General features: G+C 52.0%; 1 protein-coding gene across 1 annotated transcript in view; it reads left to right on the forward strand.

Annotated features, from left to right (window-relative positions):
• Position 1: 1 nt before the first annotated feature.
• Positions 2-10,036, forward strand: part of IMPDH2 (inosine monophosphate dehydrogenase 2) — a gene marked incomplete at its 5' end in the record, with an annotated part of 11,129 nt that continues 1,094 nt past the window's right edge. Inside the window, 11 exons of the mRNA XM_017732318.1 lie at positions 2-13; positions 200-274; positions 726-932; positions 2,986-3,073; positions 3,653-3,852; positions 4,946-5,036; positions 5,721-5,816; positions 7,160-7,231; positions 9,406-9,549; positions 9,725-9,869; positions 9,955-10,036. Coding sequence (XP_017587807.1) covers positions 2-13; positions 200-274; positions 726-932; positions 2,986-3,073; positions 3,653-3,852; positions 4,946-5,036; positions 5,721-5,816; positions 7,160-7,231; positions 9,406-9,549; positions 9,725-9,869; positions 9,955-10,036 — 1,212 coding nt within the window. The remainder of the gene's footprint in view (positions 14-199; positions 275-725; positions 933-2,985; positions 3,074-3,652; positions 3,853-4,945; positions 5,037-5,720; positions 5,817-7,159; positions 7,232-9,405; positions 9,550-9,724; positions 9,870-9,954) is intronic.

Here is a 10,036-nt window from a genome sequence, read left to right on the forward strand (position 1 = left end):
CATCGCCAGGGCGGTGAGTGCCGCCCCGCGGGCGGGTCCCGTGTGCCGCCCTCACCGAGCTGGCGGGGCAGGAAACGCTGCCTGAGGCACCGGTGTGCCTGCCCGGGGGTCCCTTCGGGGCGAGGCCGGGCCCGAGGGCTCCATTGGTGCAGCGCAGGGCAGTGTCTGCAGTGACTCACGGCCGCCTTTGTGTCCCCAGCTGACCGGGGGAATTGGGTTCATCCACCACAACTGCACCCCGGAATTCCAGGCCAACGAAGTGCGGAAGGTGAAGGTGAGTGGCTGGAACGGCAGCACCAAACCGTGCTGGCACAGGGTCCTCCGTGGAGGTAGGCAACGGGTCTGGCCTCGCTGAATGAGCTGCATGAGGAGACTGCTGACTTGTGCCCGATCTTGGTGTTTCAGAGCTGTAGTGCTGCCAGGGTTTGCAGGCACAGCCCTCTTGTGTGCCAGGCACTTTCTATGGGCAGCCTGGGACTTGAGTCCTCCTGGTGTGGGAATATTCCCCATCGTTTCAGGGAGGAGGTTAGCCTGGAGACACTTGGATTTTAATATTTAGGTGAGACTTGTTTCTGGTTTGAGAGTCGTCCTGTTGGTGAGCATGTGGCTGGGCTGGGTGGTTGCAGACCCGTGTGAGTGGCTGCAGTAACCCATGGTCATGTGCCTCGCTCCTGTCTGGCCTGGCAGTGCTGCTCAGCCTGGCTGCTGGATCTGCTTCCTTTCAGAAATACGAGCAAGGATTCATCACAGACCCCGTGGTGCTGAGCCCCAATGACCGAGTACGAGATGTGTTTGAAGCAAAAGCTCGTCATGGATTTTGTGGGATTCCCATCACGGACAATGGGAAGATGGGGGGCAAGCTGGTTGGGATCATCTCGTCCAGAGATATTGATTTCCTGAAAGAGTCAGAGCATGACCTGCCCCTTGGTGAGGTGAGAAGGGCTTGTGAGTACCTGATGGGTATGAGCACTATGTTAGGAAGCCATGTGGCTTGTGATAAGGAGAAGGGTGAGCGAGTGGCTGTGAGGGTGTTCTGCCAGTGGGAGGGAGCAGCTCCAGCTTAGCTCTGCAGATCTGTCTGTGAGTGTATTTCCAGGGAAGAGTGTCTTGTTCATTTGCACTCTCTGAGCGACTCCTGCAGTGCAGACCATGCAGTTTGTATGAGTCATGGGGGTTATCTTTCAGTGCTGTGGAAGCTTTCCTCTGCTTCACTAATTAGTTGTTGGTGTTCCTGGCTGCTGCTGTAGTGCCATACGCTGGCACTGGTCAGCTCTGTAGCAGCTGTACTCTGCCCAACAAACCCTCTAAGTGCTGATCTTCCTTTTCTGGGCTGTCCTTCCCTATATGCCTCATCTGGGTTACTTGCTCTTTCAAAGAACCCCCTGAACTTGCAGTCTGGCAGTTTGGCCTTCATAATGCTTTGCTGTCAGGCTCCCCTCACGCAGGAGAATGTTCTCTGTGATCCCTGTTACACAAGCTGTGTAACTGGAGATCTGCGGCGCTGTCAGGTTACACCCCCAGTGCCTCTTGGCCACGCTTTGCTCTTGACTCACAAATATTTTTAGCTCTTGCTGACCAAACCTGATGTCACATGCTGATCCCTGTTTGGTTTGAAATCGGCTACAAATACCTGATACGAAAGCCTTAAACCAGGAGTAGGTTATAAAAGTGCACACGGCCCTTTAAAGCAATGCTGCCCCTTCAGAGGAGCCAGATAAGAATCTTCCCTCATCCTTTACATGGGTCATTCAGCACTGCAGAGCAGGAGACTTGCTGCTGTCAGTGTCTGCTGCTTGTCCCTGTCACCAGGCAAGGCCAGGGGAACGCATGGTTTCCTCAATCTTCTCTCCACTGGCAGTCCAGCAATCATCTTACTGAGCCATTCATTGCCATCCACTTAAACACATGGGTTTCCTGTAGCATAGGAAGCACATGAATCCCAGAGACTTAGGAAGTGTGGATTAGCTTCTCCCGAGATGTGGGTTCTGTCACAGCATTTTGGGTAGATGCAGGCATGGTCAGCCTCTTTCCCGATGCAAAATGTCTGTTCTTACAGTATAAATAACTAAAATGTTCCCTCTTTTCTTTGTGCGCAACTGATCTACCTTCCTGAAGGGTTACAGAGTGTTCCCTTTTAGCTTTGCCCAGCCTTCTCAAATAACCTTTCATGGGGACCTGGTGATCACAGAATGCTGTGGTTGGAAAGGGACTTGGAAGTCTCTTGTCAAGCCACCTGCTCGAGGCACGTTCCGCTGGAGCAGGTTTTGTGGGGCTGTGTCTAAATCTCCAAGGAGGGAGATTTCATTATCTCTCTGGGCTGCTCTCCCAGTGGGAGACCACTGTTGTGGTGAAAGCCACCATACTAGGTCAGATGTTCCCCTGTTGCCCACTGTCCAGCACTGCCCTTTGTTTTCCACCGTGTTTTGGTGCATGTTTGTCAGAGTGAGCGTGGGTGAGCATATTTGGATTGATGCAACTCCTTTGCCCCACTGACCTTACCAGCAGCAGCAGTGGGTTATTCTGGGCAGAGCCCTTCCAGGGCCTGTGCACTGGAAATGCTGCCTGAAAACGAGATCGAGGGCACCATTTCTGCCACAACAGCATGAGACTCTGAAGGTGTCTCCAGCCCTTATTTGCGTGTGCTTCAGTTAAAAGGGAGGGCTGTTAGGGTGATGTCCCAAATAAGGGTCATCTGAGAGTTGTCCCTTGTTTCTAGGTACTTTCACTTGTCTTCCTGAGGCCTTCTGCCATCTCCTGTTTTCAGTGCACTAATGGGCTTGGGGCCTGATGCCAGTGCTCACATGGGGACAGCACACTGGAGGCTTTTCCTGTGTGTTTCTGGAGGCGTGTTGCTGTGCTGTGGACTCTTTGTGGAGCACTCCTGCATGGCTGCTGCAGAGCGTTTCACGTGGGCAGGGGGGGTTTGATATTTTCAGATCAGTGTGAAGGAGTTCTTGTAACTTTTTATCTTCTCCCACCCACTAGATTATGACAAAGCGGGAGGATCTTGTTGTGGCCCCAGCTGGCGTAATGTTGAAAGAAGCAAATGAAATTCTGCAAAGGAGTAAAAAAGGTACCTGTGGCCATCTGGGGCACAAGAGAGAGCTGTGGAAGCGCTAGGCTGGGGCAGCAGTGGGTGAATGTGTGCACACAGTCCCTGCACGGGTGAAGCATGGGAGAGGATAGTGAAGAGAATCCCTGCAGCCCTCTGCCAGGGTACAGAGTTCACATGCCTTCATCTCAAATGTGTTTGGAGTTGAGGGATTCTTGGCAGCCCAGTATTTGGCTGTCCATCCACTGTCTTTGATTTTCTCTCCTGGCCTTCACATTTCAGCACTCAGTTCTGCTCTCTTAGGGTTTATTAGTTTGATTTTTAATAGGGTATTGTGTGTCTAATTATTTAAAAATACACACTTTATCTATGGTTAATGTAAAAATACTGAGTTCTTCTCCAATCCTGCAAACTCCTTTATCTGTTTCTTGAGCCAGGGCTGCTGGCATCCATGGCCAGTCAAGATTTGGTAACACACCTCTGAGTCTCCATCTTTTGGCAGTTTCTGCCTGCCCACTGCTCCTGGTCTGCTGCACTGCTCTGAGCTAACGTCTGTCTCCTGCAGAAATCTGCAATAATGTTCTTCCTGTCGGTTTCCAGGCAAGCTGCCAATTGTTAATGAAGATGATGAGTTGGTGGCTATCATTGCCCGCACTGATCTCAAGAAGAACAGGGACTATCCTCTGGCTTCTAAGGACTCCAAGAAGCAGCTGCTCTGTGGTGCCGCTATCGGGACCCACGAGGATGACAAGTACCGGCTGGACCTGCTGGTGCTGGCTGGCGTGGACGCTGTCGTGCTGGTGAGCACCCATGGGGCACCCATGGGCATTGTGTCCGCCTGGGACACTGGGGGTGAGTCCCCGGGCTGGATGAATGTCTCTGACAGTGTGGCAGCAGTGTGGCACTCGCTGTCTTTGTCAGAGGCCTTTACGTGTTAGAATATAGCAGTTTGTTGACCTCTCAGTCTTGTTCAGGTTAGAATTGCCAAATTGCAGGGTTTCCTCTTGCCTGGAGACTTATGCGACCTGGAGGGAGTTTGTAGGGTGCACTGAAGCCCTGAAAGCTGAGAAGAGAAACACTGTCGGTTAATACAGAATCATCTACAAATACCTCTTGCACTCTGCCACCAGCCTCTCTGATATTCCTGACTAATTTTGAATGCTCGGCTTCTTACAGTTTCCCTTTATCCCTTTGGTGTTTGTTACTGTGTTACTCTCTTACTGATGTTCAGGAGTGATCGGTGAGCCCAGAGTTGCTCTGCTGGTTTCCCTTTCTGGCCTGTAAACTTTCAGGCACAGTTGTCACTGCCTGTATTTGCACATGGTTTTCTCATCGATCGTGATCCTGTGCGTCCGGTGTGCTCTGAGGGCATGGCTGAGCAGTGGGAAATGTTTAACAGACACGATTTGACTGGGTCACGGAGGCTGGCAGGGCCTGAGTACTCAGTGCTCAGCATCTGGTATTCGAGCTGCTCTGCTGCACAGTGGGGAGGTGTATCCCCTCTCCAGCCCTCTTGGGTTTCACAAGGAATATTCTCCATTTCACCTGTAGTTTGAGACAGGACTGACAGTGTCCTGCTGGTAGAGCCAGATGGTTCTTATCCACAGCCAGATGTTCTGCTTGTAGTTTGTAGAAGCTACAGGATTAAACATGAAGGATATTACTGAAGACTTTACAATAAACTGACTTTACAATAAACTGTACTGGAAAGGTACATTCCTGTCTAGGCAGCAGCTTCTCCTGGGGTTCTATGCCCAATGTGGGGAGTCATTTTGCCCATTTACCCAGCTTAGCAGAGACCCCAGCAAGCAGAGTGAAGATCTGAAGCTTTTCTGAAGCTGCATTTGTAATCTGCAGAAATTCTGGTTGAAACTGATTTTCTTTCTGTTGCAGGATTCCTCTCAGGGGAACTCCATCTTCCAGATCAATATGATAAAGTACATTAAGGAGAAATATCCCAACCTACAAGTTATTGGAGGAAATGGTAGGCGTGTGTTGAAGACTCTGCTTGTCTTTAAATGACGTTTGTTTCTTAGACACAGAGGGAGCTGCAGGGATATGAATGGAATGGTCATCTTGGTAAATGTCTATGAACTTAAAATGGTTTCCTCTGGCTTGTGGAATGGAGCAAGACCACTGTAGACACAGGGCAGTACCTTATAGCTGCAGATACTTGGAAACCTTTGTTCTGCAGCACAGTGTGCTACAGTCCTCTGTAGCACATTACACATTAGCTTATTTTACACACCAGTTTAAAATTTTGCATAATAATGAATATTGCTTGATGTGGAAATCTAATGGCAATTTTCCCTGCCTTTTGACAGCAGAGTCCAGTGGTCCTTGTCTTTACCTGATGTTGCTGTTACCCTGTACTCTGCCCTCCCTACCTCGTGTGGCCCAGAGAGTGCTTGGGACCATGCTGTGACTTCTGCTGCCTCAGCCTTTGGGTGGAAGTGTGTTGCAGAATAGCCTAAGGGGGCAGTGTCACCTCACCCACTGGGGACAGTTGGGGCAGAAACTTACTGCTCCTCCCAGACAGGCCTGGCTCTGGCACAGGCTGTTGCTCTGGGCAGGGGATGTTGGAGGCCTTGAGGGGAACCTCCAGGGCAGAGAAGTGTTGTTTGCAAATGTGCTTGTCTGTTTTCAAACCGATTTCTGCTCCCCACAGTGGTGACTGCTGCTCAGGCCAAGAACCTCATTGACGCGGGGGTTGATGCCCTGAGGGTCGGAATGGGCAGTGGTTCCATCTGCATCACACAGGAAGGTAAGAGAGATCAGCTGCTTCCTAAATAGGCTGAAGACACCTATTAGTAGAAATTCCGTGCTGAAAAGCAGCATGGCTGGGATGGAATTCTCCCGTTGTGAGGGCAGTGTCCAACAGCAAGACCAGCAAGACGCCTTCCACCCGCTTTGTCCAGGACTTCCAACCTTTGGGGTGGCAGCAGCAGCAAAGGCATTTCCCAGTACTGACCGAGACTGAGTAGAGCCGGTGTGGCAGATGGCGGCTTTGCCTGAGGGGAGCTGCTGGCTCAGTGTGGGATGGGGCTGGCGGGCAGCTCTGCAGGGAGAGGGGGTTACTGGATCCCGAGTGCTGATCGGTGAAGTGCACTGGCCTGTCCATTTTCCCTTCTGGCAGCAGTGTGCGTGATGCTTGAATATTGATCTGGGCTCGGTGCCTTTGCAATTTCCAGGCCAAAATGGGATTTCTTGCTTTTGTCTCTGCAGTTAGACAGAGCTTGTGTGAGGCAGAGACTGTCACCCTTAGTTAAAAGGCAAGAGGGGCATCCCCTAGGGCCTGAAGAAAGTCTATCGTGAGGACAGACTCAGTCCTTGAGTGTTGAACCTCTGGTGGGGTACAGAGAGGTGGTGCAGGAAGGTGCTGCAGTCCACAAGCACGTCCTCTCTCTGCTTTCGTCCTTGGTCTGTGCCACAGGAGGCAGCAAGTGAGCAGCTGCTGGCTGAAGATGCTGCATTAGCTTTGCCCTTTCCAGCATGGAGCCTGTGAGCAGCCCTGGACCTGTGCTGCATTCCCGCTTTGCCTGGCTGCAGGGGATTCCCAGTCAGGGCAGTCTGTCTCAGGTCAGCTTTCTAAGGAGGGGGGTAGTATCGTTGGGCTGACACTTCCATAGCCAGAACAGAACCAGGACACACATGTCCTACCCAGGCTCCGAGGCAAAGGCACGCTCTGATCTGCAGCGAGGTGAATGTCCCGGTGGTTCCTCCAGCTGCCCCAGGAGATAGGGTTGGGTGCTGGTTTTGGCAAAGGAGCAGAGCAGAGGTAGAGCATGGTGCTTCACAGGAGATGTGGTTGCAGAACTCTTGCCTGCAGCTCCCCAGGTTTTTGGCCCTGTTAAGGGCAAGAACTCTGTCTTTTTGGGGTAGGTGCCACCTCTCTGGCTGGCTGCTGGGGTAGGGCGAGCATGTGCTGTGCATAGGCAGGCCTGGCTGCCTGGGATCTGGCCTCTGGCTTGGCTTAGGCTAGGAAGGGTCTGCAAAGTCAGCTCTGTCCCACACCGTATGCTCTGCCCAGTAGCAGGTCACTTCTGGGGTCCTTTGTTCTGCTGCTGTTCTTCTGTCTCTAAAATGTGTGTGTTTGTTTTCGTTTAGCTGCTCCAAAGATCCCTCCAGACCTAAAGTCCCACAGCCCCAAATGCCCTTCTACTGTCACGGGCACCTATAGTAAGTCACTTGCCCTGTTCCCAACCCTAATTATGTGTCTTGAAGCAGGACCCTGATTTGGCTGCACATGGCCCTACTGCTTGTTTGAGAATAATTTAGCTGTAGATGCACTTGGGGTTTTGTGGCTTTGGATACTGGTTTTGAATCTGAAATGAAATCTGAGAAGCCTTTCTGATTTTGTAAAGCAGAATCTGAAGTGTCCAAGCTGAGGGAACTCAGGCCTGTCCTCTCCACTCCAAAATCCAGTTAGGAGCCTGACTGGGCTTTCTGACTGCACTTTCTGGATTCCTAGCCAGGCATGCTCCTGCTGATCCAGTACTGGGAGGTGATCCCTGAGCAGTCCTCAATCGTGCTCAAAATGTAACCCTAGTTCTGGGGAAGTTGTGCACTGGCCAAGCTTCCCATGAAGCTGGCTCTCCTGAGTTATGGAGGGACTTCACCGTGCATGGCCACCTTGGCAGCTGTGTCCCATCTTTCCCCACCAAGTCTGGAGAGAAGGGGCTCTTGCCTGCCCAGCACAAGGTGCAGTGTTCTCTGCTCTGATGCTACCAGATCAAGCAGCCCCTGCAAGGCAAGCCTTAGGCTTTGTCCTTTCTCCTAGTTGTGACACACCTCAAAGGGAGAGGTTTACTTTTGCAGATCCTGGAAGGTTTTCTCTAGCAGATGATTTTGTAGGGCCACCCTTTGCCAATGCACTAAAAGGGACAAACCCTCACCCTGACTGTGTGATGTGTGTGTGCTCAGAACCCTGCTTGGGAAGCCTGCACTCCGGGGCTGTGGCACTGGGCACTGGGACAGTCGGAGAGGTGCGATGCTCCCAGGGGCCCTGAGCCAAGCTGTGCTTTAAAAGGGCTGGTCTCTGTGGTTGCGCTTGAGAGGTTTCTGCAGGCCCTGCACTGTCTATAGCACGATCCCATAGACCCTGGACTCAAGACCTCCAGAAATGGGTGTTTCTCTCCACAGAGCTCTTCCGTGGCAGTGTTTTGCAGCTGCAGTGTGGCCTTCAGCAGTGCGGAACTGTGCGAGACCATCTCTTTAAGGGCATTGATGATAAAGCTGGCAGCCTCTCCCTGGCTGGCTGAGCCCGAGCTGAATGCTGGGGTCTGATTAAATTCAGTTCTTTAACAATCTCAGCCTGGAGTCTGGCTTCCCTCCCTCAGCAGCTGCTGCTGAGTGCTGGGAGCAGAGGAACTGCAGCATCCTGGCCCCAGCACGCCTCTGCCAGGGACGTGCTGCCAGCACTGCTGCCGTGCAGGCTGAACCACACCTGGAGTTCACACTCCAAAGTACTAATACTGCATGCCCTTAATCTTACCCAGTTTATGGGACTAACCATGACTGGAGAAAAGTCTTCCAGCTGATCATGGGGAAGGGAAGTCTCCCTGAGAAAAGCTTATCTCAGTGTTCTTGCATGCCTGTGGCTGACAAATGTGTTACAAAACATGCCTTGTGCTGGTTTTCCTCACATAATGGGAAGCCTCTTAACTGCTACTAACTGGGAAGAACAAGTAAATCCAAAGCTGGTAACTCCCTCCCCATGGGACACCTAAACCTGATGGAATCCTTGCTATATTGCAGGGCAGGAACATAAATTATTACCAAACCATTCTGCCCGTTTCCTTTTCCACTGCTGCATGTGTGTTTGTGTGTGTATGCAGACCTGTATGTATAGATATATTTATATCTATACCATATACAAGCATACCAGCTCTCTCCCAGCCAACTGCCTTTCCATTCAAGAGACACATCATACAGATGCTGGGTACATGGACAAGGGGTCTGGCAGCTCCAGGAGAGAGCAAGCAGTGGGACATGGCTACATGCCAGAGATGCTTTGGAGAGGGGCTTTTGGAGTTTGCTTTATTTCCTTCCCAAGCTCCCCACACATCTGCTGTGCACCAGGATGAGCCACAAGTCTCGTGTGATCTCAAGCATCTGATCAAAGACCCCAGTCCCAAGGTCACTCAGCTTCTTGGAGCTAAGGGCTGTGAGGACGTCTCAGCAGGCATCTCCCGGGCATCTGCTTCTCTTGCAATTCAGCCTAGGGAAGGAGCATCCAGGGATTTGTGTGTTCTGAGTGCTGGAGCATGTGTGTGCTGGAAGCCTGAAAGGGCCTGCTTGGACAGGGATGTGCTGCTGTGTGGAGCTCATCCTGTGTGTGCTCTGTCCCGCAGTGCTGGCGTGCGGCCGTCCCCAGGCCACCGCGGTGTACAAGGTGTCCGAGTATGCCAGGAGGTTCGGTGTCCCTGTGATTGCCGACGGAGGGATCCAGACGGTTGGGCACATCGCCAAGGCGCTGGCACTTGGGGCCTCCACAGGTGAGCACCATTGTAGGAGTCTCCTAGGAAGTGTTTCCATAGGGCATCACACTGGGCATGAGGGCATTTACCTGCTGGAGGCATGGGAGCTGCAGCCAATGCTGTGCCCAGCGACCCTGAGGGATTTTGCCACCACTGCTGCTGATGTGCTGTTCCTGGTGATATCTCGTGCCAGTGATGATGGGCTCTCTCCTGGCTGCCACCACGGAGGCCCCAGGCGAGTACTTCTTCTCGGATGGCATCAGGCTGAAGAAATACCGCGGCATGGGCTCCCTAGATGCCATGGACAAGAACTTGGGCAGCCAGAATCGGTATTTCAGGTCAGAGATGGTGCTTTGGGGCAGCAGATCAAGCTTTTGGGGCTTCTCTGCTTCACAAATATCCTTGATATGTGCTTTCATGCAGTGAGACAGACAAAATCAAAGTGGCCCAGGGGGTCTCCGGTGCAGTGCAAGACAAGGGCTCTATCCATAAATTCATTCCATAC

The sequence above is a fragment of the Corvus brachyrhynchos genome, unplaced genomic scaffold (assembly GCF_000691975.1).
Source record: "Corvus brachyrhynchos isolate BGI_N302 unplaced genomic scaffold, ASM69197v1 scaffold4, whole genome shotgun sequence".
Classification (NCBI taxonomy): domain Eukaryota; kingdom Metazoa; phylum Chordata; class Aves; order Passeriformes; family Corvidae; genus Corvus; species Corvus brachyrhynchos.